Raw genomic sequence first — 27,407 nt, 5'->3', positions numbered from 1 at the left:
AGCATAACAGGCACAGTGGACAAAGCCTTCAACAAGGTTCCAGTCATAGTTATTATGCTGTGCTTCTTTTGTCCAACAGGCACAATACAATATGCCAATTAGGCCTTGAGCTAACGGACACTGCCCTTGAGCGAACCACAAAGTGCCACCTACATAAACCTTGGATTGATTTTTCTTTTTATTTGTTCCCAATCTCTCTTTCTCTGTCTGTCTCCAAAAAAAAACAAACAAAAAAAATATTCTCCTTCCAAGCCAACAAGACACATACACACATAGATGAACGTATGCACACATACAGTTAGTTGCAAGAAAACAGCTGACTAAGCAGCTGTCCTGCTGTTAAGCAGGTATAGGACATAGTGGTGGCTTCAAGGCACCACTTACTGGTGTTTAGAATAAAAAGAGGCCAAGATTAAAAAAAGACAAAAAATTACCATGCACACTAGCTCAAATACTAAACTCCTGTCCCCTAAAAACTGTAGGGAAATAAACACCAGACTAAAGAGCTAACCATGCTCAGAGGCAGTGTCAATTATAGTGTAGATATTAGAATGACAACACAGCTACAAGATTAATGAGGACTGCCATTGAAAATCATTAAAATCACTGTACATGCGAGACAGAAATAGAGGTTAATAGTGGAAAGATGAAGGGAAGAGACAGAGAAGAAAAAGGGAAAGAGTGTAAAAGGTATAAGGAGGGCAGAGGACGACAACCGACCTGCCTTTCAGCTCTGAATACTAATTTACTAAGTGAGCAGACTAAGTAAAGCACACAGCGTGTGTGTACGTGTGTGAGAGATAGAGATGGCACGGTGAGACAGGGCTGACCTTTGACTATTGATCTCAAAGGGTCAGTATGTAGACAGGGAAAAATGATATGTCATGACCTTACATATATGGAGAGTCCCTGCAGTGTGAACAAATAGACAAAAACATAACTGTTCAGAGACCCTAAACATAACAAATTATGAAATGATTCTCTCTTTTTATGAGTCATTTTAAAGTCCCCCTCCACTCAAAAATATGTTTTCCTTTTTGTTCCTGCAGTTGGATGTTTGAGCTTCACTGTGCAGAGTTTGACACTTAAAGACTGTTTTCACATTCATCTGCTGAAGGAGGAAAGTGACAACCCAGTTTTGAGGGGTGTATCTATGAGCATGATTTGTGACATCACAAATAGTTTGGAAGGCAACTGTGGTCCAATACTCAAACTTACACAAGTGTGATGTGGAAACTTAAAGGCTCCAGAGCACAAACAATGAGAACAAGTAGGAGACATCTTGTGTTCAGCAGTTCCACTTTCGAAACAAACAACATTTGCATATTGATAGATTCTGGAATTTTTAATTAAGAAGTAGTAGATGTAATTTTAAGGATTTCAACAAGATAATTGAACTTTTTTGTGGGAAAACCATATCAGACAAATTCTTATTCAAAGTAGAGTATTTTATATAAATCTTAAAACTTGTCTTGAGGGAAACCTTTAAAGCCTGAGGGACAGCTGTATGAAGTTTAACTAAAGTTACCTGTCAAAATATGACACCTAGTTTGTTTCTAAATCATATTTCATTTTTAAAATCATCATTTCCAGCACACTGATTCCGGAAACTTAAATGGCACTGTCAACCAGGACAGGTGTAACCTGACAGGCTAATCAACATTTTTCAGCAGCAGAGTAATAATGTGAAGGTTTTCATTTAAGGACACTCCATCATACAGGTGAATACACAAACTAAAAATGAATAATTACAGCTAATTTCAGTGACTAATTATCAACAGCAGCATACTACCTTGCACAGTAAGAATATCACTGACCCAGACCAATTCATCTATGTGTTCTGGCAGATATGCTTCATCTTGGATACTACTGTCAAAGGCAATAACTTCAAGCATATTTTTTCCTTCTCTAAAAGAGAGAAGAGGACAAACGCTTTCTTTCTCCGTATTGTCAAGGTCAGCTGGTGGAGATAGCTTGTCCTTCTGTCATGGCGTGGCATTTTGTCCGTCCGCGCGTTCATCTGTCGGAAGGAGGTAGCAGTGATAAATGTGAGAGTTGTCGGGAAGTAAATGGTGGTATCGAGTTGTGGTCTGGTCCGAGGTGTCAGGAGAGGCACGGGGCTAATTTTCAGCAGCAAGGCTATAATGGGATGTGTGTCCTTATTTGTGAGTGTGTCTGTGTGTTTGTGTGAGCGCAACCACCGTGGTCCATGTTCCACCTGGCACAGTGGATTAGGTGCAATTTATCTTAGTTAAGCAAGCCCTGCGGAGAGCTGCCTGCCTTCCACGTGCACGCACGCACAAACACACGCTCACCGGGCCACAAACACACTCAGTGGATGCTCCGATGCACGGGGAAGAGTGAGAGCATAGTGAAGCTGCTGCTTTGTGTGCATAACACGCCGACGAGTTCACCATATGCACATTTGACAGCGCCGCTTGTCACAAAGCTTTGTTTTTATAGCGGGGGGAATGGGGAGATGATGTGGAAGGGGAAATTGTGTGTGTGTTTCATATGTGTGCATATCATTTTTTCTCTCTTTTTGAACGGGAGAAAAACAAATTCTACTTCATCTCGTCAATGTTCATTTAACAGCAATGTATGCTAGCAAGAGGTAGGAAGTGCAGTGTGCGCATAGTATGGTGGGTAACATACGTCTGCAGTCCTGTTAAGCTTCACATCGTATTTACACTATATAAAAGCCATTAAAAGACTACGTGTGCCAATTTTACATTCCATAAATGCAGAAAAAACATTCAAATTAGAAACTACAGATGAGACATGTATGACAACTACCAAAAAACCTTTAAAATGTCACCTCTGTGTTGGTCAAAATACTGCCCACTGGCTTTGGACTACGCAAAACAACACATATTATTGAGACAGACCCTGTGATTAAACATGTTTAATGGATCGGACTTTGTTTTTCTTACATTCTTGTTAATCCCTACATGTCCTCTCCTTAAATGCCATCAATTATCCCTCCTCTCTCTCTCTCTCTCTGCCGGCCAGAACAGATGAAGCGACCGCACTCACGGAGCATGTATGCCCAGGTGTAGGTCTTTTCCTCTTTCCTATACAGACCTCAGTATCCATGCTTTAATCGCAGCGCCACCCACGTCATTGATCTGATCCAGATCCCAGGTGGACTCGCATGCGTAAAGAACTCTACAACCGTACACGCTTGCATGAGTAAACATAGAAACATCAGTGATTTATGCATCCTAATAGAAAAGCAAAGTGGGAGGAGATATTTCAGACATCCAGGATTCCAGAATTAGGAGTCCTGTTCAATTTTTATGTACAAGACTGTGAACATAAAAAAAACACATAATTCCTTGTCACCATGAAGGCCAAACAGGGGAATTAAACACTTATTGTACTGGTCTGCTACTGGTGTTTACTAGTCTCCCCAAGTGACCAAGTTATTAACTGTTCATTCCTCTATTTTGTTCACCGTGAACAACACTCTCGCCTTTCACCGCTGCTCTCCTAGTAACTCATCATTGCCATTTGTCTTCTTCCTCGCCATCTTGCTCCATCTTTTGCCGGGTGTTCCTTCTCCACAGCATCTCTCTCACAGCTGTTTATTTTCGCTGTCTATCTTTTTCCATTTCTCCTCTCCTTGCTTCTGCCCTAACTCTCAATCTTTTGCTTGGTTGCTCTCATTTTCCCCTCATAACCTTCTCTCTTCTGTGTCATCTCCCCATTCCTCCACCACAAACCTCCTTTCCCCTCTCTCCAGCCATCCTCAGCCCTTCTTCATTTTCTCCCATCCTTGTCACATCCTTCTCTACTTTCTTACCTTTCTCCCTCCCCCTACTCCCTGCAGCCCACCTGGATTAGCAGCAGGCTGCGGTAATGCATTCTGACCCCACCTCCACCCACACACACGCACACGCGCACACACACACACACACACACACACACACACACACACTTTAATGTGGGGCAAAATCGTGATGAGACAAAGGAGCGGATGAATAAAACAGTGGAACTGATGGCGATGGTGACGGCACCCGGGGGACCCATACTCTTGATTTATAACGCTGGGTGAGCATTCAAAAGCAGATAGAGCCCCGGCTCGCTGCTAACAGCCAGTCTCAGATCTACACTACAGCGAGAGAGAGAGAGAGAGAGAGAGAGACAGAGAACTCAGAGAGAAAAGGTGAGAGACTGGGAACGATGAGCAAAAGACAAATAAGTGAGAATTTTTTTTTAGACCTTGAAAAAGTGCCCCCCTCCCAAAAGAAATCCTGATACATAACAGTACACATGATATCTTCAATATTGGACTGCCAAGTGATTTCTAATTACTAATTAGCCTCACTGAAGGAGAGCCAGGAAAAACGGAGGAAATCAATTTCCCATTTGGGGCAGGTAGCGTGATCTATTGAAGGGTTAACCCCAAGAAAGACCTTATCAGAATGGGACAGGGCCAACTTCTTACAAAACACACACACTTCACTGCATACTGAATAATGTATTTACAGCAAGGAGTGGGGTGATCATGGCAGAGGCGTTTTTAATCCCCCTGACTTCAATTAACCCACCATGAAAATGTCTGCCACAGATGACAATTACAGCTTTGAAATCCAAGGACTAACCTTACAGACCCTACTGGAGAAAAATGCTGATGTAATTTGCCTTAATTAGTTCTGTTTGTGTTGCACTTCCGTTGCTTTGCTTTGGTTTAAGAAGATTAAGGGTTTTTTTTTTTATTTGTTTTTACAAACATCCCATCCAGTTGGCACTTCTTGTTGTTCCCTCTGTTGCCAGCTACTTTCATAATCATATGTCTACAAACAAAAATGTATGAGTCTCAAACCGCAAAGTTTTTTTGTGTTCAATCTTCAATTAAGAACTTAAGAAACCCTTTGCGATAATTTGACAATACAATTTATTTAGTTTTTTTGTAATTGCTTCACTGTGCATCAAGAAAGAAATTCAGTTTAGTCACTCAGGGTTAAAAATAAAACCTCTCAACCTATGCTCATTATCAAGTCTTATGATGGAGGTGCTGTGCTTCATAAAAAGTATTTTCTAAAAAAGAAAATTGTGTCTTTTTATTAAGTAGTAGCAAATTATGAAAAGCAATTTTAAGCTGTATTCATGTTCATATTTTAGCTGAGTTTTCCACTCCCTAAATCTCATTTAGACAGTTTAATGTTATTCCAAAACCTGCACTAATATCTCTCTCTTCCAGAGAGTTAATCAAATGCAGAAAACATTTGAGAGGTATTAAAACTCATATCTGACACATAAGCTTCCAACATAATGCCATGGGACCACTCTGGATTTCCATTATTACAGCATGCTATTACAATACACACAATTGTTAGTGATGGTTCTCCATGCAAAAAGCAGTCATTAGAATCCAAACACACATTGGTTCCCACCATCTTTGAACTACCCATGCAGCAAAACTCTGCTGAGGCGTGAACACAAGTTAACTTTGTCAAGTATAGTTCAGCCTGGCTTTGAGTCCATTTCAAACTTGGTTTGCTTTATATAAGAGGCAAGTTTGCTAGTTTATGAATGAAAGCATCTGCAGCAGACCACAGGAGCCATGAGAAAATGAAGGGACTGGAGAATAAAAGGAAGGCAAGCAGACTGCAATCCACTAAAATCTCAAGAGAAGAAGACAATTCAGTGGAGGTGTCAAGGACCATTGGATGGACAATGATGGATGGAGAAGAGCCAAGCAAATCTGTAGCAGATGCTGCAGCTTTCCTGCCAGCCACAGTCAAAGCTGAATTGATGATTTACACAATGCAAAATACAAGTTCCCTCCATCAAGTGCATCATTTTCCCCAATTAAAGAAAGTGTCACTACTACAACATGGGCACCTACCATTGAAACAAAGGGGAAGCTCTGTTTAATTAACTCTAAATATTTATTTAATATATTGAATATTTAAGGCAATCAAGAAGTTACTTACTGTAAAATATAGGTGGGTTGGGAGAAAAGCAGGAAAGTGACAGTAGCTAAAATTTTAGTAATAAAGTCCGACTGACGCAATTAGCCTGATTGCTAATACAGCATTTTAAATTACAATGTCTTAGAAAAGATTGAAATAAAGAACAAATGTAACATTTAACATAATTCTATGGATATCAAGTGGCTAAGAAAGGTTGAGCATATTTCAGAGGAGACTAAACATAACGAGGGGAAATGTAACTTGTATGGCAGGCACACCTGTTTTCATTACACTCACCGGCAAATGGCAGCATTAAAATTATTTTCTAGAAGTGTACCAGGGCCACTTTCACAGAGCCAATACAAGAACCACGATGTTGAGCAGATCAGGCAACATGAGAACCAGCATGAAAATCACTAATGGTCATGGGCACAGGCAACTCGCTTGAGGTGTTACTTTGTGTCTGGATGGTGTTAGGACGCTGCTTCACCTCCCAAGCCCTCTTTCAACTGCTATATCAATATTTTTGGAAGAAGGAGATATTAAATGGAAGGCTACACTTGTTCCCTTTCCACTGAAAAAGCACTTACTGAACCAAAGCGCAGCTCATTTAAAAAATAAAACTTATTTTTTTTAAGATTGTGCCATTAGCTTGAGCCTCTCCGCTACATTCATAGTAATGTCTGCAAATTGTCAGCATAATTGGAAATATTATGGCTTGTTTTTCCTGCCTTCAAGTTACAGCTTTTTCCTGCCATTTAATCTTACTCACAATATTTTTTTCTAAATCCACACATTTGCAAATGAGTTTCATAATCATTCACACTGAAAACACTGGAAGTCATGATTTGTCAGTCTGTGAAAACAGGTACAGTAGAGTTTTACAAGACCAATAATTACTTGTATATAATTTCAACATGTCCAACGGTTCAAGATGCTTTTTTACAGCCGTTAAGTTCTATTAGTTTGGGATTTTATGGTATTGTCTCTTTTTTTTTTTTACATGAGAAAAGTAAACATTTAAGAAGGGCGTGGTATACATAGTGATTAATATATATATTGTGATAAATATTATTGTAAGATAAGAATATTATGACATTTTCAGCCATACTGCACACTGCTAGTACTATATTGCTTGCACAAACATGATCCAAACTGCAGCGCCATCAGAAGGCACCCTTGCCTTCAGTATGCAACACAACACTTGGATCAAGCACAAGCTTTTTGGACCAAAGTGCTGCAGACTGATGAAACAAAAATTGAACTCTTTGGCCACAAACTGTATGTCTGGCAAAAAAGAGAGAGAGAGAGAAGCATTTTGGGAGGGAAAAAAAAAAAAAAAAAACACCTTGCAAACCATTGCACATTGCTGTGGATTTATTATGATGCTTAGAGTTATGCTGCAACCAGAGGCACAGGAAGTACAGTCCTTTTCTCACAGCAGACATTTTGACTTGTCAAAGCAGGAAAAGCACATGTGTAACTAATAACATTAATGATAGCTCTGTTCCATTTAGGTTCCAGTAAACCATACCAGTTAGCCAGCATGCACAACTACAGAGCGTTGGACCTGCGACACCTAAATGGAATAAAACCCTGATTAATGTTATCTGTTATACCTGTGTTTGACAAGGCAAAATGTCTGCTTTGAGAAAGGGCTGTTGTTTGAGGAGAGAGAAGAATGAATCAACAAATCCTGGAAACTAATCACAAAGAGTCAGTAAAGAAACTGAGGCTAAAACAACCTGAAAATGAATGATAAACTCTTCCCAGACTTAAAGATCTGGTATTACGGTCTTTTTTGATTCATTTTTATAAACACTGAGTCTATTTTAAACATATCTGTGACATTTAATTCACCAAAAGTTGTTTGTGTCTCCAAATCCATCTTTCTGTAAAACCCAGATTCCCCTCTGTCCTCCAGCAGGCTGTTTCCGAAGCTATTCACATAAAATTGGCATTATTAATGACCACTTAAATTGGCTGGAGGTGTGGCTCCCACCTTCACCACCAGCCAATCGGAATAATACCCAATGAATAATGCCGTTTCCCTTACACTGCATGTTTACTAGGAGTAATGGCTGCCGCTGGACACATAAGACAGTACATAGGAGTTTATGAACCAGAGTCTGGTCATGAATGAAGGGGAGGAACCTGTTGTTGCACAGTTGAGATTTAAAAAGGTTGTTTCAGAACAGTAAGATCGTGTCTAAGTTTCGGAACAAAGTAATTGCAGGTGGCTAGCTTAGCTAAAACTGACAACAGAAGTTACGTATGCATTCAGCGTGGCAGTGGCGGCCTCGTGCTAAAGCTTCCCTGCATATTTGATGTGACTGTTGGTTGTGACGTAGCAACGAGTTCGGCCACGTAACCGCTAGCTCTTGAGCCAATTTCAACATTTCAAATAACTTAAAAAGACAGAGGAGATAGAAATGAATAATTTTACAGCACAGGAGAGCCCCCACTATCACCCTAATCCATCTCAAAGTTAATTTTTTCTTGTTTTCCACAATACCAGCTCTTTAAATAAAAATGAAAATCAGTTAGAGCTCAATCATCCAGTGCATGTGAGATGATCCAAGAATATTTCCAAACCAGGCATATTCTACAAGCAAGAGTGGGGATTTTAAAAAAACAAAACACCCCAAAGCAAGAACAGAAAGACTTAACAGGTGGAAAGAAGCAGAGTGTGATTTCTGCCAAGAGTTGTGTTACTAAGTAATGACTGACAGGTTGCCTACTGCTTAAACCTTTGTAGATGCCACTGTTTCCCAAAGTTGTGGAAATAAGCTAATTAGAGTAACTGTGAAGTCAAATTTGCAGGAATGTCTAGTTAAAATGATTTTCTGCAGAAGTTCTGTTATATTGGTTGGGATTAAAAACAGTATTAGTAAAATAGAGGTATGCGAAGGTTTTACCACAACCAGACAGATACTACAAAGCCCTGCACTTCTACACAGGAGTTTCAACTTAATCTGTTTGACTGGACCTCAGCTCAGGATGAAGGTGGGTGAAACTTTGCTGGGATTTATGTGGGGTCAACTAAATCTGTACAGTAATAAAAGTGGTGAAGGTGTAATTTTTCCCCACCCTAAAAGCTGCAAATATCCAACCAGAGACTCAGGGAGATGCCAGTCAAGTACGATCTGTACATACCCCCACAGCCTTTAAATGGAGCCATTTGAGAGCCATTTGAGGGCCTTAGGGGGTTTCAAGAACACAAACACACACATATGAGGTATTGTAAGTGCTTCCCCTGGGGCCCAGATAAGTCACAAGACACATTCTTAATGAGGATTTGCAAATTTCCCCACATTTGTGTGTCTGGTACCTTTTCAACATTTGATATCACTAAATGTGTAGCTATATAATGACAAGTCATTAACATATTCTGTGTCCCAATCTATTATTTAAGAATGTCCATGGAAAGAGAAGAGTCTCTTGGAATTTCAGAAGGACTTGCTCCTGTCGTTCAATTCTTTTTAGTGTTTTAGTCTCAGCAGTCACATTTCCCTTACAGAGAGGCATTTTCCTCTAGCTCACAGCCCAATCATATTCCATTCAATATGAAGTTGTGTGGCTAATTGGTTTGCAAAGTAATTCAAACAGTGGCAGAAGGAGTGACATAAACAACAAATAAACTGAAAAGGGGGTGCCAATCAGCAAAATCAACCTCATTAATGACTACAGGTTGTTTGTACATCAAGAGTGTGTTTGCAAGCTCTTTTTAATTAAGTGTCTTGTTAGGACTGGAACAGCTAAAACCTTGTTATATGTTGTCACGTCATATGTCCAAATGAAACGCTCCTTGGCTAAGAAAAGACCATCATGTGTTGGCTGTCGAAGAAGCCTACCCGCAAAAACACATGTCTAATTACTGAATCAGGACACATCACAAAACAAGCCCCCTTAAAACTTGCTTGTTTCACCAGTGTGATATCTGCTCCCATCTTCTGAGCCAATCTGAAGCAAAGAGGAAGCCCAGACTGGGGCTTTGGCAGCCCCGACCACCTGTGCTGGGCAGAGTGCTAATAGCTTGGCATGGGACAGCAGCATAACCAGAAGGAAGCGCTGTGAAGTAGTAAATAACTACTTGTTTGGGGGAATCCCACACACAAACATATACATAGACATATAATGATATATATGTTAGCCTCTTATCATAAATACATACATCATAAATATACAAAAACCAAATTGTAGTCTAAATTACAATCATCAATCAAACATTTTCCATTTTGCAAGCTTTACCATTTTTTGGTGTAGTTATATTCACTCTAGTGGGGGTACTCCCTTAAAATAGACACTGTAATTACTCCAAATATTTAATTATCTCGTCATCGATGCACTGCTCCGTTCCCAAAAAGCTGAACAGAAACCTGTTCCTGGCCATTTAAGTCGATAATTTTGATAAAATGAACGCATCATTTCTGGGACATAATTATCCCGACAGGACATTGATTGGGTGCTTACATCATTTCTGTCTCAAACAGTGTTTTGCTTAATTAATCCTCCTATGGTTGGGGTAGACGATTCTAGGGTAGAAGGGGGTAGGTGGGGACATTCGAAGGTAGAGAAAGATAAAAGAAGGGATAAAAAAAAAAAAGGTGTTCGTTGGAAAGAAGCAGAGTCACTAATTGCAAAGAAGGAAGAAGGGAAGTGGTGGGAGAGAAGGGCGGAGGCATCTCCCTTACCTGCAGTGAGTTAGGGAAGAAAGGGAGGGGGAAATAGAGGGAGAGGAGGAAGGGTAGCGGAGGGTGAAGGGAGAGAAACAGCCAGCTAATTTTGTTCTACCTTCAGGATACCTCCTCATGCTGTTGAATTCTAGTGACAAGGGTTGAATATCAAATGTACTTACCAAAAGTGCAACTGAGCAATGGTTAGCTTGACAAAAATCCCTGCTTATGAGTCAAACAGGTAAATCAATCATGCTTTATAAGCCTGTGAAATGCACCGAGTCACACTTCATCAGTTGTTTAACCAACCGATATTAACAATACAAGAGTTCAGTCTTTATAGTGTTTGATATTTAAGTCAGATTGAAGCAAAATATATCACATACATATTGAATATAGTTATCATACCTTGTGATGAGAAGTAACTTAATGATGCATTTTACATATTCGCTGGAGTTTTCGTTCTGGTGCACAACCCCCTATAAATAAATATCTACATCTCTTTGGCTTGCTAAATGCTTGGTTCTCTTTTCCAGCCACTTATTTCACTTGCGTCATTCCTCTGCTTATTTGGGACCGGGCAGTGGGCTTTGTGCAGTGTGCAATCCGTTTGCATAAGCTTGTGAGATGGGAGCAGCTGCCCTGTTTTGTTTTGTTTTTTATGATAGCAGTTGTTGAAAGTATAAAAAAAATTGAAAAAAATGTTTTGTAAACCTGTATAAGAATAGACAGGTGCATCACAGTACATGCAAGAGGTGAAACAAGGAAAAATAAACTCCCACACTGTCAAAACTTGGTGTAGAGTCATTTTCAATAAACGTGAGATACATGATGAGTAGGGATGCAACGATTATAGATTTTGATTGTATGATTGTAATCTGAGGAAAAATCATGGTTTCATGATTATTATACATTAATTTATTTCACAATACTACAGATGGATAAAATCATATGATCATGTTTTGTTTTAAAGAGAGAGCATAAGACACTTCACCAAGGATTCTGCAACAGTGGGTTGAACTGCAGCAGTACCAGCCGCAGTCCAACAGTGAATAAGAAAAAGGAAAAGAAATAATCCATGCCGACATGAACTGCAATTGGACATTGCAGTAATGACTTACTTTGAATTCTAACATTTAAAATATGGTGTTTTTAATCATTATTATTGTCATTATAGGATTAAGATGAACTTTATTGATCCCCTAGGGGAAAATATTACTAATATAGGTAATAAACTTAAGTGTTTTTATCATAAACTTTCATCTATGCCTATTTTTTAATTCATTTTGAATCATCTATTTTAATAATTAGTCTAATTTTTACATGTATCCTGAGAAAATATGGTCTGTTTTTTCAGTTTTAGTAAAAATGAAAGACAGAAATTGAGCACATCTCTTATGCAGGTGTTATCACTGATATGCAATTAATTAGATCCCATGGTATAGTGCTGGAAGTCTAGAATATCTTAATGTTAAGTGAGTCTTTTACAGCTGGCATATTTACCTACCATACCAGTGTTGACTCAACACAGATGGGAGGAAGCAACAGGATGTAAATGGTCACACTGAAGCCCTTGAGGGGATTACATGCTGTTTCGGTGAGTGGTAATTTATAAACAGTGTAATGCTTCTTTTCCTGCTTTGTGGCTGTTGGTTTACGTTGCTGAAAGCCCAACTCTTAACTCACCGCTACTTCATTGATTGTAAGTGACACTTTTATATTTAATTCTCTACCAACTCAATGTTTCATTATGTAACTTGCCTCTAAAGTAATGATTTTTAAATTACTCAGTGTATTACCTTCACTTGAGCGTTTATAGCTGGATGGTGATCTCGAAGATGTTGTTTTAGGTTTGAGGTGTTGGATCCTTTAGCAGCGACTTTTCTTTGGCAAGTTTTACAAATTGGAGATGGGTCTCTCAGACATTGCCAGAGCACTTCTTGTCTCCTTTAGCTTATGTAGCCCCCCCCCCCGAACACAAATAAGGGGAGTCGCTTGTGACAGCATGTGTAACTTTGCGTACTATAATGCCCCTTTTTTGAGAGTAAGAACAGAAACACTCAGTGTAGCTGAGTCTTTATGGCTACAAAACTGTGACGTTTTAAAGGCCCTGTTTACACCTGGCATTAACATCTGTCTCTGATGATCCGATCACAAGTGGACAGCTTTAAATACATCTGTTTACACCTGGCATTAACATGCGTCTCCACATGCATCTTGAGTAACCACTTATGATCGGATCTCACTTCCCTGCTCTATATGCAAATAAACACGGACATCATTTCCGTTCGCAAATTCGTTCGTTATTAACCGGCGAGAGTGATCTCCCCGCAGCTGCGTCTCTCCATCGAGAGAAGCTGTGCGCATTTACGCACGAGACACAGCAGCATAACTTCATTGATTATTTAAATCTCCGACACGCCGACAGCAGCGGTCAGGATCTAATTTTAATAATGTTGTTTTCTTCTACACATCCAATAGGTCAGCTGTTACACACACACAGTCCAGGTTCATGCTGTTTGTAGTAAAGCAGCCGCCCTCCTGATAAATCCTGAGCTCATCATGTCGAGCAGCGCAGCAAAACTAAAAACTGTCGTTATCAACTTGTTTTTTTTTTTAGACAGACAAGCGAAAAACAAGTTAGTTTCTGGTTTTGGTTGAATTACTATCCTAACTGTCGATTTGAAGAGTGAAAGCGGTTAGGGGAACGGGAAAAACAGGAGGTGGATTACGTTTTTTTAATTCACATGAAAAACAAATTAAATTGTTTATCCTGTTATCAAACAAGTTGAACAGCTTTGGACCCGGAGGCAGCAATGCAATTCCTTGCCTAGTCTGCCGGAAAATGGAGAACGTTGGTTGAGCAGGTGGTCCTTCAATGTGGTCCAGGACGCATCGCGTTTACATTGCCAAATGAATGTGGCCACATGCGGCCCAGACCACCTCCGAATGTGGTCTGAGTGATCGGATCTCAATCCGTCCTCAATGCGTCTTGGGTGCGTTTACACCTGTATTTAGAGCTGTCCACTTGTGATCGGATCACGCAAGACGGATGTTAATACCAGGCGTGAACAGGGCCAAAGTGATGTTAATAGTGAAATCGGTTAATCACTGCATCCCTAGTGTTAACAGTGTGCAGAGGTTGGAAAGATCCACTGGGAGCCAACTGTATGGACAGGCACCGAGTGTAGAGTTAAGTGTTGAATCTCAATGGGATCAGCAATACTAACGACCTTCTGAGATCTAATGTAGGTCACGTAGCTTTAGGCCTCATTAAGTAGCGGGAATGTTATGCTACTACCATCTCTTCTCTTATGTAATAAATGCATACAACTTCTCTTGAACCAGTAAAACTAAAGTGGAAGGTATGTTTGTGTGTTGGGGGACGGTGAGGTGATCACAATTACTACCTTGCGAGGTCTGATCTAAATTTTCTTTAGTGTTGCTGTCCCTGCATAATCTCTCTGTTCCAGGATACATCTTCTTTGTATTATCACTGATGCCATAACAAAAGAAGAAGGCCGAAGCACATTATTAACATGCTACTTGCGTGCCTCTAGTGCACAAAATGCCTTGAGAATACTGCCTGCAATTCTACATCTCTCTCCATACATTTTGTCAATGATACAAGGACAGTGTATGCAAGGACATGGGAGATAGGTGGGCTGGGGTTCAGCCAAGGTTTTCTTTTCTTTTTTTTTTTTTATCTGAGGCTGATTCTGCTCCTCGCGCTCGATTACTCCCCTTTTCTCACTCATATTGTTGCCGCTGACAGTCTGCCCTGCAAGTGCAGCTCCACACTGGCACCTGTTGATGAAAAAGCAGCATAGCACACACACACACACACACGCTCGTTCTCAAACACACATACACACACACACAGTCATGCAGCCTCCAATTCGGTCCATCTTTCCTTTAGAGATAGACTGGAGGAGTAATTCTGATTTGAGGGACCAGGCAATGAGTCAGTGTAAGATGATTCAGGTATAAACACACGCAAACACCAACAACAGCAGCAGTTCAGGAAAAACACATATACACAAATGCAGACCTTGCAAGTGAAACGTGTCCAGGGTGCATGATTGGCTGTGACAGCAGTGCATGCTGTTCTGCTGAGTCATGCTTTCACCCAAAGTATCAGCATGACAAGCTTTATCTAAGGGTGTAACGATTAACTGATCAGAGAATCAATACAACAGGCAAAGATGTGGCTACATCGATACAAAAAACACAGTCCTAACCACATTCAGAGAGAAATTCATCAAAAATTTATACCACTGTAAAACACTGTAGTAACTCACTGTCTGTGCTCCTGTGCCTCTAGTGTTTGTGTGTGTGTGTGTGTGTGTCCCTCCCCTCTCCCTACCTACTTCAGGCCACCCACTTCCAGAAAAAAAGCTAGCCTGGTACAGAATGAGAAAGAGTGCTGATGGAAACATTACTTCTATTACAAGTAAACCTAAGTGTGAACAACTACTTCCGAAGCACACCTGCCCCTAACTTCTTCTAGTTTAAGGCAATAATTGAGAGATAGTTTATTTGCAAGAACATACACCCACCTGGTGTTGTTGAAATTACTGGATTTAGGCAGGTGACATTGACTCTGCAACAGCCTGTCAGCAGTATTTTACTGAAAACTGCATTCTCTAAGGGGACTAACATTAACCAGACTGTCACTGCCCATTGTTTGTCGTTATTGGCACGGCAATATAAATCCTTTGTGGCTTTTAGCCAATAGATGACATTGTATCTATTTTGTATTAGGTTAATACATATTCACCTTTATAAGAACTGCATCATTTGAGAGGGGTAGACACACACTCTTAACCTCATGGCATTCATGTGGCAGGTGGGCTCTGGATCCTCAGCAGAATATCAATGTCTCCAAGAGTAAGTGCACAGATGCTCCGTAAAGACATTAAAGTCCAATTCACATGTCAACAAAACTCTGTTGTTCTGTCGTCTGCTGACAGCTGCAGTGGGTCGAGGCAACCCGCCCCTACAACAGCACGGATAAAATATTAACAATTAGGGGTGGGGAAAAAAAATTGATTCCTAGATGCATCATGATGCAGACGTGGACGATTCTGCATCAATTCACAAATGTCAAAAATCGATTTTCTAAATGTTAGTTAATAACGTGATGTTGACGGAATGGAAAAGGCAGAGCCCAACTGTGAGGGCACTGCAGCACCCGGAGAGTCTACAGTGCACACACACGCTAGAGTTATCTAGTAATTCATCTTCACAAACAGCAGCAGTTGCAAGCATGTTTTAATTCAATGTCTAAATAATAACCTTTGCAAGATGAACATGTAGTCCATTGTGAACCTTCTACACCGTGACTCAGCGACTATCATTAGCGCAGTGGAGCAGCGAACTCCAGCAGAAACAAACAAGACCAGCTGACCAACACATACTGCAGCACTTACACAACTTAAACCAACTCTGAAGTGAAGAAAATAACTCGGTACTCAGTCTGTTTCACCTCAAAAAACCCTGCACCTGCTCAGCGTCTTGTACAACGACGTCTTTCCCTGGAGCTAATGGTGCAGCAGAGAGGCTGCTCTCCAGTGCTGGAGACATGACGTTAATAATAACACAGCGGAGCACTCTGCCTCCCCCTCGTTTTGTTATTCTTGTACAGGCAGGAGACTGTAAGATGCTTTCAAATTAATTAATTCATGAATTAATGCGGTTAATTTTTTACATAAAAAGGCTGCGGACCATTTATCTTATCTAATAGTTATGTTCCATATTGTATTTCAGTGGAATAAGGACACCAGTGAAACGTTTGGCAGACAGTTTACTGGAGCAAAAGACCGAAAATAGTGCCATTCATTCAATGGAGAATCGGTTTTGAACTGAGAATCAATTCTAAATCAAATTGGACACCAAAGAATCGGAATCGAATCAAATCGTGGATTCCCACCCCCAGTAACAATTAGTTGCTACAGGGCAGACGACAGAGAGAGATAGAAGAAGTGGTTTGACTGGTCAGCTGTGTGCGTGGGTAGAAAATGCAGGCTGAAATATGAGAGGAAAAAAAAAAAAAAAAGACCAAATGTACAGGCATTAAATCCATTTTTCACTTCTTGTCAGTGTGATCATTTTATTTCTCCAAGTAATTCTTTCTGTGGCTGTGATTTGCTGGATAAAATCATGGTGTGTAGGATAAAATTCTTTCTTCGAATACATTTTGTGTGCAGAGACGAATCCTTCTGTAGTCTACAGTTGTCTACGTTTTGCTGTATCCTCTCAATTCAAAATCATTTCAACAACCACCAGTACAAACACAACATGAATGACTCCCAACACATTTCCATTCAAATGTAGTTCCGTACTGACAGGTAACCTGAAGTCTGACACCTTTTGCAGATGGATCAAAAGCCCTGTTAAGACGGATTCTGTTCTAACTACGTAAATTTCCCAAAGGTTCATGGCAAGGCGCTCCTCACTGAAGCCCTTGTTAATTTAAAGGGAGTGACAGATGGAAAATCCAGCACATCAAAAGTCAACAACACAACAAACCATGACACTCACCACCACAGATGTACACACAGAGAGGGAGATGTTCCTGACACTAACAACCTTTAGCCACCATTGGCGCTTGTGTATCTTGCAGAATTTCTGACAGTTGCTCGTTAGCAGTGGAGGCCTGTTAGAGCTGGATTTTCTCCCTTTCCTCTGCTCCCCGCATCTGCTCACCTTCCCATCCTTCAGTCTGGCTTGTAGCAGATTTTGCTGCGCTAACAAGGTGCAAGTAACAACACGGCTTGATAGGAGGAGGGCTAAGGTCAGAGGACATGGCATCCTTTGATACAAAAGCTGACGAGAGGAAGGAGGGGGACAGGAAAGCGTACGTGTGCGGATAAAGACTAAATAAAAGCCGGTGCACGTTCACGCCACCCACCTGTAACCCAAAGACTGAAGCCATTCCAACCCTGCACCACCGCCCTCGTACATCAACCCTGCCACTGACAGCGTAGGACAGTCAGTACCAAGTTAGCTTAGTTAAAAGTCAGCATTGTCCTCAACGCTGTGCCTGGTACACACATCGTACACACACATCGGCGAGGAAACACACACACAGACATTAAATGAGTTGTTGATGTGATCATACCTTGGCTCCTAACCTCGACAGTTTGTCATTTCTTTAATATTTGTGGCATTTTTTGTGCTTTGCTTAAATGGCAATCCCTAATCTATCCCTCAAGAAGGCATTTGTGTGAACTAATACACAGTTTAGTATTATATTGTGTCCTGTCAAACTTCTAGGTTGAGGCTGGAGGTAACATCTGTTCTGAGCCACAGTTTTGCTGCATTTCTACTATCAGTTCAGTGAGGATTAAAGGACCAGTTGCTTGTGTTCCAACTTATATTGTTTTTAATATATTAATTTGACACAATGTCTGAAATTAACTTTTCAGTTTTCCTGTAACAGACAAGCTAACTCAGACTAATACTTATACCTTAATATTTTGTATTCTGGTGCTTGAGTTTGGCAAGTACTGTGTGTGAATTTGAAACTTCGCAATTAATAATGAAGTTGAGAAGAATACAAATGACAAAAAAAACAATCTTTAGTGTGGTTTCAAAATTTGAGCACAGGCTAAGACCAAAGCCTCTATATTACTAAACCATTTAAATATCACCAGCCCATAAATTTACCAGCCATTGTCACAGGAGACCCCATCGCTGAAGACCACTAAAGACGTGTTTTACTGGCATTTGGTGCTTATCAGGTATTCATTTCAGACTCTGTTGTGATGTTGTTTTTCGTGTGTGGGGGGAAGTAAACATTTTCCACCTGCAGGAGAGGATTGATAGAATAAATAGAAAGAGTGCACTGCTCTTGGTTACCTTCATCGAAGTCTGCATCATCCTCGGTGTGCTGAGGGAAGGGGAAGCAGTTGGTGATCTCCAGCCGGTCGTCAACTACCAGGCCCAGCAGGACGCCCTGAACCACCTCGCTGCCCTGGCCCTCTTCCTGGTAGTGCTTGATGATCTTCAGCACCACCTGTAAAAACAGAAAGAACAATATCACTGTGATATCGAACTACTTCAGCAAAACAGAGAAAGAGAGGAAGGGACAAAGGCTTTCAAAAAGCATTTCTGGAAAATGATTTCATTTTCTGAACCGGGGCCAATTTATTTATCTTGCCCATTGTTTGTGAATTTTGTGGCTGCTGCTGCTTTTTGTTAATGTAATTGATTATCCTTTGATTTTTCATCTCTCTTGCTGCAGATAAGTTTTTTTCCTTTTTCTGTTCTTGTTTTTTTTTCTCAACACATTATTATTTTAAACCACGTAATTAATACCAATGGGAAAACATCTAACCAAATATAACTATGTTTTTCCAGTGTACATTAAAACTGTCTTTTAATGTATAGGAAAGTATTGAGGGACGATGATGTTGAGTTAGTGCTTGATTAAAAAAAACATTATGTGCTGTAATATGTGAACATACTTTATTTAATGAGGAAAGGTTATAATGAAGAATATTTTCCAACATACTGAAGAAATAAAATAATGAAAATATCAATAGATAAGTAGGAGTTCAAGTGATTGTGAGCTAATTCATCACTCTGAAGTTTTATTTTGTGCATTGGGAGGCTTCATCTTTCTTACATGGGCACCCAAAACAAGTTGTTATAGTTAAGAAAATGCATTTTGACTATGTGAATTGTGAAATATTTCTAGTATCACAAACATATAAATAGGTGGCACTGTGTCATTCAATCAGGTCTGTCCCCCCTGCAGCATGCAGGATAGTGATGTAGTGGGTGTGATAGATTGTAAGGAAGGACTGGACGTGGTTATATAAATACTGTTCCACTGCCTTTCAAACAGTTATATTTTTCACAGTTTTCCTAAAAATGTGTGCAGCCCTCATAGGTGATCACGCTTACATGGAGCATCCCACCCTTAGCTGGATCACCACCTCCACCCTCTGGAAACCTATTATACAATACTCCTACTCTGCATCTTTTAAAAGTGAATTGAAGAAGTCACAGTTTTGCAGTATTTCTCATAGCATAGTCACCTGGTGCCTAAAAGGACTGCGGCTATCTGTAAGGGACAGTTAAAGTTAAAGGAGCACATATTAGTTATCCAGCATATCCAGCACATCACTAAAACACCCTTACATCAATACTAAATTACATAATAAATCCACTGACACCAATCTGCACTCCTCGCTGGGTACCGAGCTCTTACATAAAAACCACAGAATTGCCAAAAAACCTTTGTATTATGTTAAGAGGAAATTCTGGGACAAGTTATTCAGGCAATCACTGACTGTGGTTGAGTGGTAAGTTGAGTGCTAAGCACCACCTGCAGGCTTCAACACTGGTGCATCACTGATCTTGAGTATGTACAAGGCCAGTCAGTATTCAAGCAATTTACACTGGAGAGGGAAGAGGCAGCACACATAAAGAATAAAACCTGAATTTAGTGAAATTTTAAGAAAAATGCTTCCCTCATACAGTGGGAGGGTAAATTTGGACTTGTAGTCTGATATCCAACATTGCCGTGCCTCATCTGGACAGTGTCCATGCATCATTGTATGTGTTTAATTTTTAATGCCAGATAAAAATGGGCCAATAGGACAAGCCTCCACATGATTGAGGAGCTGGTTTGAGCTCTAATGCTGCGTCACCGACACCAAGGACTGCGGGGAAGAGCTATGGCTTAATTCTACACGCACGCAATTCACAAAAAGGCTCGCGCGCACACATACACTCACCCATCGTGAGCCACAGTGACCGGCAAAAAAAAAACAAAAAAACAGCGGAGCCAAAGAGTAGAGAATAAGGCAAAGCGTCTAAATGAGCAGGAACAGGGCAAGAGGCTGAAAGCATAGTGTGGAGGGGGAGAGCATAAATCACGCTGATAACAGTGTGGGCAGGTCACAGCCAGAGGCATTAATAATACACACATTCACGCACGCACGCAGTAGCAGGGTGGCAGTCCTGGAGCAAAGCTCACAACAAAGCACCCATCACCACCATGAGGGAGCCCTTACTGGTCTCACTCGCTCACGTGCACACATGCGTACACACACTTGCATCTGTCCTGGAAAATGATTTATTTCAATGGTGCGGCGGACCTGTCATGCAACAAGTAAAAGAGCTTGGGGCGCGAGAAGAGAGACGATATGGGGTGGAGTGGGGAGAAAAACAAATCGTGTTCCCTGCCTGCCTGCCTTGGCTTCTCTGACTGAGAGGGGAGGAAGGTCTGAACAATAGGTCAGAGGAGGGGGAGATGGATGGAGAGAGGGGGAGAAAGAGTAAGAAAATGTAAGAATGAGAACTCAGTGGGGAAGTTGGAGAGCAGGCTGGATGAGAGAGCAAAGAGGAGAATGCAACAGTGAAAATGTGAGAGAGAGAAAGAGAGAGAGAGAGAGAAACCAGAAGAAAAAAAGAAATTATGAGAGCAGGAAAGGACCAGATGAGGGCAAGAAGGGCAGACAGGTGAACCAATGAGAGCGAGGGAAACCAAGGAGGGATAGGGCGAGGGAGAAGAGGGCTACAGTGAAGCCCTGGCAGCCTCCCGCACTCCTTTGAGTGTCTGGCTGCTTTTTCTGCCAGCAAATAGCTTTTCTAGTCTCCCTCCATCAGTGAGAGCAGATAGCAGGGATACACAATGCTTTCAGCTATCTAACTCTTGGCAATCTGTTCATCACACACTTAAATAGCAACTGTCTGGAAAAGGAGGAGGTGAGAGATGGACAATTGGCCAAAAACAACTCTAAGAAGGTCAAATAAATAAAGCTAAATTCGAGCAGGGCTTTACAAAAACTCCTGAATCTACAGAAATGCTTTGAAGAAGGGAACTGAAGAGGAGCCCGCACCAAAAGAAAGGAAGGAAGGAAGGATGGATGGGGGGTTTTGTGGATTTGTTGTGCTTGCTTCCTGGTGCTGAGTAAATGCCATCAGGTATTGTAAGCAAAGCCTGGAAAGCTCCAAGTTTGCGCACGCGTGCACACACACGCGCACGCACATAGGATAACTCTCTCTAGTGCTGTGTTTCCCTGCTTCTCTCACTCTCATACACACGCACACATAATACAATTTTATTGATCTAGCTCACCAGCAGCTAGCTAGCCCAGTGAGCTCACCTCATGTGGAGACGCCCAAGATTGATATGTGGACAGCGTATTATAAATCAACAAGCTTAAAATTGAATTGTGCAAAATCAATTGCGGTCCAAATCCCCCGTTGGCTGCCTTTAATTCTTATCATAAATCTTCTCTCTCACTCACACAAAAGGGCTCATATTCCCGCCACAACAGGGCTCAAGTTATGAGAAAGTACAGCGAGAGAGACGACGCCATAATGAGTTTTCTTTCTTGCGCCGCTGATGTGGAGACGAACTCTACCCTCAACGTTGGCTGTAATATACTTGACAGAGAAAACATGTTTGTGTGGCATGAGTCATCTGTTGGGTTAAGCCAGGATAAGGAGCACGGCAGGTTCCGACTTCATTCAGTCTGCTTTTGCCTGTTGGCCTGAGGAGATCTTTTTTTAAACATGTTTGATTTTGGTGGGTCAAGTCTGATTTGTAGTGCGAGGTAGTCTGAGACTAAAATATGACAGTGACCCGGGCAACAACCAATGGCTAGCTTTATTGCAATGTGAGGAAAGAAACAATATAGAAGTGAGTTTTAACGACAACGCCTGCACACAGAGATTATGTTCACATTATGGAGATTCCCAACTCTGCTTGCTCTCCTCTTTATTAGCTGCCTGCTATTCAATTTCATTTGCAGTAATTCTCACACTAAACATTATAAGATGACATAAATGTCTCATACAAAATGCACCACCTTCCACCGCTGAATATTTGACTATTTGTTAAATTCACACATTTTCACACTATGATCTGCTGCATGTATACACAGATTTACTGTAACCAGGTCACAACAGTGCATTTCAACATGTTCTTTATTACCTGCGTAACCTTGTTTCTCTGACTAACCTGGTTACTTAAGTGCACATCCACTGAATGTAAGAATATCATTATAACGCATACAATTTTCATCAAATCAAACCGTTTTGATGCTATTTATGGTTGTATACATTCTGTAATTACCTTGCTATAAATTAGTTTTCTGCCATTCCTGCACTGGATTCAAATTGTCTGCAAATGTATAAGGGATTCACAGGAAACGATGCCTGCATGTAATCCAGTGTTACCAGTTTTATATTTCTCTCATCGATATCAGCCTCTGTTCACTTTCCTAACGCATAGTCAGAGTTGTGTTAAGTTACTGCTAATGCAAACCCAATGCTTCCTACTGCTGCTGCTTCACATTAAAACATTCAACTGGCAACACTCAATGGCTTTTATTGTGCAGCAGTTACATGAAATGCAAACCAAGTCAGTCATTTCCTGTTTTCTCTTATTTTAAAATCTTTTTTTTTCTTTTAAAGGGAGTAACAGAACAATAAGGAGCAGCCACGGTGAGCTGTTAGATGAAGAGCTGCAGGTGACAGGCTGCACACCTCAAACTTGTCCGCACTTCACTGTGCTCTGCTGTTGTGTGGAAAACAACTCGCACTGTGCGCAACATGAAGTCTTATTGTGGCTGCAATTACTTTTGACTGATTTTTTTTTTATTAAACCCATGCAAGTTTGTTTGGCTGTGCTGTAAACACTGTAGCCTGACCAATACTGGATTTTTGAGGAAAATACTTATATCAATATTTGTGAGTTTACAAAATCCATTAATGATACATGGACCTCAAGTATTTTTTTTAAAAACAAACAATTTTGATACTATATTTTTTAAAATTATGACCAATATACATACTAAACAAGCATTTCTGCACAGCAATTTCTAGTTACTTATTTGGATGACATATAGACCAATAACTCACATCTACAACAAGCTAATATACATCTGTCTAGCTATAATAAGATACACTAGCTGCTCTTCTGTTGTGTCTCTGAGAAAATAACTACTCAATCAGTGTTTGCTGTGACCACAGGTGTCACAAAATCAACCAGGTCTGAAATCTGAAGAATTAGCTACAACTTTAAAATACCAAGTTAACATAAAATAGCTGATTCTGTATTATGGAAATGTGATATAACACACACAGTAGTTAGTAACTGTTCTAGACAGATGGGAACATATGTTTCTACACTGGACAGTAAGTCATCTCTTTTGTCTGTGTACGTTACAGCTGATCTGTGTCATGTAGTGTGAACACCTTCCTGGCAAGGCTCGACATGAGAGACCTGAGGCAAGTGGAAAGGGAAGAAGGGACTGTTCTGGTACAGTGTTTTCTTCATTCATATACTCACTGGAAAAAACCCAAAGAAAATGTCTGCGACTGCCACCACTGCAAGAAATGTTAACATTAACCCAAGATTGACACATTCCCTCCCCTTTTTTACCCCCCAGAGTTCTCAAATCACAATGCAAAAATGTCCTGTACAAAGTGCTCTGGCCTTTCCTTAATTCATGGGAGGCAATTGTTGTCTGTGACTCATTGCAACATGTCGTATGTCAGAATAAATGAACAGTCTTTTTCAAACATGCAGGCAATTGTGTGATCTCAGTAGGTGTTAAATAGAACCCATCACTGTGCAGCGCTCCAGTCGTGTGGCAACATCTCAACTAAAACCTCTTCAAAAGCAAGGAAACAAGCAATTCTACTACAGAGCAGTGGTGACGCTGTCTGTGGGCAACCCTCCAGCCAAACCTCTGACAGACGGGTCATGACGCAACACAACAGCAACTGCTGCATATCAATGCACTCAGGTGAAACGCATTTCATAACTCTACCTGAAATAGACACCTCTCTTTCAAAAGTCTGAATCCAAATGAGGTCACACACTAAACAGGTCTCGACTGTTTTTAATTAAACTGCTGCGATTAAAATGTTTGGTTGATAACGCTGAGAGAATGAATTAAGAAAATCTCATTAGGGGTCTAAATAATACACATTGAGGTGAAATATTTAGATTTGAAATTAGGGCCTGAGACTCTAGGGCAACTTTAATGAGCAAGATAAAAGGAAGGCAGCAGCTGGCAAGTTAAAGTCCTGCTACTCCGTTCAGGCACACCAGGCAAATGAGCTGCTTTGTGTCCAGTGCAGTTCAGGGCAGGAGGGGGGAGAATGTAAGTGCATGGCAGTGTAGCAAGTTTGTCCTCTGCTGTTTATACAGAGGTACTACAGAATCAAAACATATGTGCCACATTTCAGTTGTTAAATATGACGTTGATGTTAAGAAAAAAATTCAAAAGTAAGACATAAGAATCATTAAAAATAGGTAATCCTCTGCCAAAATACACAAAAATACATGTGTGTCCAAAAAACTAAAGCCAGGCACAAAAGTAAACGGGCATGTATTTGCTTTCAATATCCAACTGCACTTTAATACACTTCCTTGCAATAGTGCCCCCAAATCCCCCAAGTTGTGAACTATATTGAGTTGCAAAACATTAGCACTGAACTGGAAGGAAACTGACTCAGTCTGCAGTAGATATCTTCAAAAGTACTCAAGTTTTCATCTGAGAACCAACAAAATAGACCAAAGAAAAAGTGGTCATTGAAGAATTTTTGAAAAATCAATCTAGTGGCAATCAAGAGTTACTTTGTGCTGTACGGGCAGAATGAAGTGGGGTTAGCATATCAGTTATATTGATGTGTTTTTTTTAAATTGATCGCTCTAATGTTGCTGTATTTAAATGTTAAAGTCCCCCTCCATTCAAAAATGTGTCTTGCTTATTGTGACTCCACTAAGGTGTTTGACCCTCACTGTGCAAGGGCAACGAAGTTGCTCTGTGTTCACCTTAAGTCTGAGTTTTGAAGCCTCCAGTGCAAAACATCTTATGTACAGCAGTTAACCATTTAAAACAGCATATTCATAGCTTCTGTTTGTTTTTTTACAATTGGAAAAGGATCATTTTAATAATTTTAACTTGGTAATTGAACTTTGCTGTGGAAAAACCATATCAAATTGAAAATATTATCTAAAGCAGATTAAAGCATGCCTGGATGGATCTTTGAAGTTAATCAAAGACTAAGTGTGGAACAAAGCCTAGACCTTCTAATGGATGCAAGTGAAAAGACTACTCATCTGTGTTTATTATCTATGCTTACTAGCCTATATGTTGGCAGTGCAGCTTTAACGTTAGCCTATGTTGGGATGTTATATTTATCCTCAATTGGAAAGTGCCCCGTATACAACAAATTAAGCCGTTTGTCATTGTGTACACACAATATGTTCAGTTTGTGGCTAGATATTGTATTGTATTGTATAAACTCTGGTCACGCGGCCAGTAGCCACTCGGTTTGACCAACCTACCGTCCATTTAACTTGTGACCCATCATCAGTGTGAGATACTGCAAACAGACTAAGCGTTTCCTCTCAAACAAGCTAAAATTTAAAAAGACTAACTTCAGGAAAAATAAATGAAGAAATGTGAGTGCTTCTTCTTGGCGACACCATTTAATTTACATAAGGTGAGATAAAAATGACCATACGAATATACTATATATTGTATTGAACATTCAATTTAAGAGAAGTTAAGGCTTTTAAGAGGACACATACGTGTTCTGTTCGTGTTTTCAACAGCTGCCGTCACTACGAGCAACCACGGACATTAGTTAAAACGGTCACTATTTAAACGGAAACACCGGTCCACTGTTAGCCTACTATTAGCCTGTTACCTAGTTGGGAGGTTGTAAACAGCAAATACAACATATATATTAACTAATTTATTATGTTGATCTATTTTGTCAGTAAAGTACTGGATTAAATACCGTAAAATACATTATAAACATCGGGTAAAGTATTAAAAGCATAAGAAACTGCTTAACATTATCAGTCCGCCGCCATGATGATGCTCACACTTTAGCATCCACATCAAGTAACTCTCAGCATCCTCACATTTCTCTCACATCCGCCACCGAAATTCATCTGAGTGTCACTTACCAGACCCTCAATCTGGATCTGTTTGACGGGAGAGTCCAAAGTGCCGCCTGTAGAAGTCATCACGGTGCTAGATACTGAACCAGAGTCTTTACGTGAAGCCATTTGTGAGCCGCCACACGCGGAAAAAGGGAGGAAGGTTTTCTGTGACGGACGTTTTCCGTTAAACGCGGGTCCGTTTTCCTGTCCGTAAAGCAACAAGGGCTGAAAGTGAGCAGTTCCCCCTGTTTGTGTCACTCGTGAATTGTGATTAATTAGAAGCTGTTTGGTGGTTGTTGAGGGTAGTGGTGGAAGAAATATTCAGAAGCACCAACACAGCAATGTAAAAATACTCCACTATTAAAAGTAAAGGTCCTGCATGAAAAATACTACTTAACTAAAATTACTTAAGTATTATCAGCTCGGTGTAGTTTAAGTGTTGCAGTAAAAGTAGTGGTTTGGTCCCTCTGACTGATATATTATTATATATGACGTCATTAGATAATTAATACTGAAACATCAGTGTGTCAGCAGCATGTTACTGTTGTAGCTGCTGGAGGTGAAGCTAGTTACAGTTAGCTAGTTGATGGTTCCCAACCTAAGGGTTGGGCCCCTCCAAAGGGTCACCAGAGAAATCTGGCTTCATCTTGTGTTATATTTTAAAAGTTTTACTATCCATTGTGTCACATCTTCATCTGAAAAGTGACTGAAACTGTCACATAAATGTAGTGGAGGAGAAAGTACAATATGTCCTTCTGAAATGTAGTGAAGTGGAAGTATAAAGTACCAGAAAATGGAAATACTCAAGTACAAGTACCTCAAAATGTTACCGAAGTACAGTACTTTTTAGTAATTTCAGTGTGAAAGCAGCTTTTTGTC

General features: G+C 40.4%; 1 protein-coding gene across 1 annotated transcript in view; it reads right to left on the bottom strand.

The window, feature by feature from the left end:
* LOC122987483 (eukaryotic translation initiation factor 3 subunit H) overlaps positions 1 to 26,713 on the bottom strand; it is a 68,565-nt gene extending 41,852 nt beyond the window's left edge. Inside the window, exons 1-2 of the mRNA XM_044359383.1 lie at positions 26,553 to 26,713; positions 18,461 to 18,617 (exon numbers count right to left, since the gene is read on the bottom strand). Of these exons, the coding sequence (XP_044215318.1) occupies positions 18,461 to 18,617; positions 26,553 to 26,654 (259 nt within the window). The 5' untranslated portion in view covers positions 26,655 to 26,713. The remainder of the gene's footprint in view (positions 1 to 18,460; positions 18,618 to 26,552) is intronic.
* Positions 26,714 to 27,407: the final 694 nt, after the last annotated feature.

Source organism: Thunnus albacares, chromosome 8, assembly GCF_914725855.1.
Source record: "Thunnus albacares chromosome 8, fThuAlb1.1, whole genome shotgun sequence".
NCBI lineage: Eukaryota > Metazoa > Chordata > Actinopteri > Scombriformes > Scombridae > Thunnus > Thunnus albacares.
Note: the sequence above shows the minus strand (reverse complement) of the source record. Positions and strands in the feature narration are given on the sequence as shown.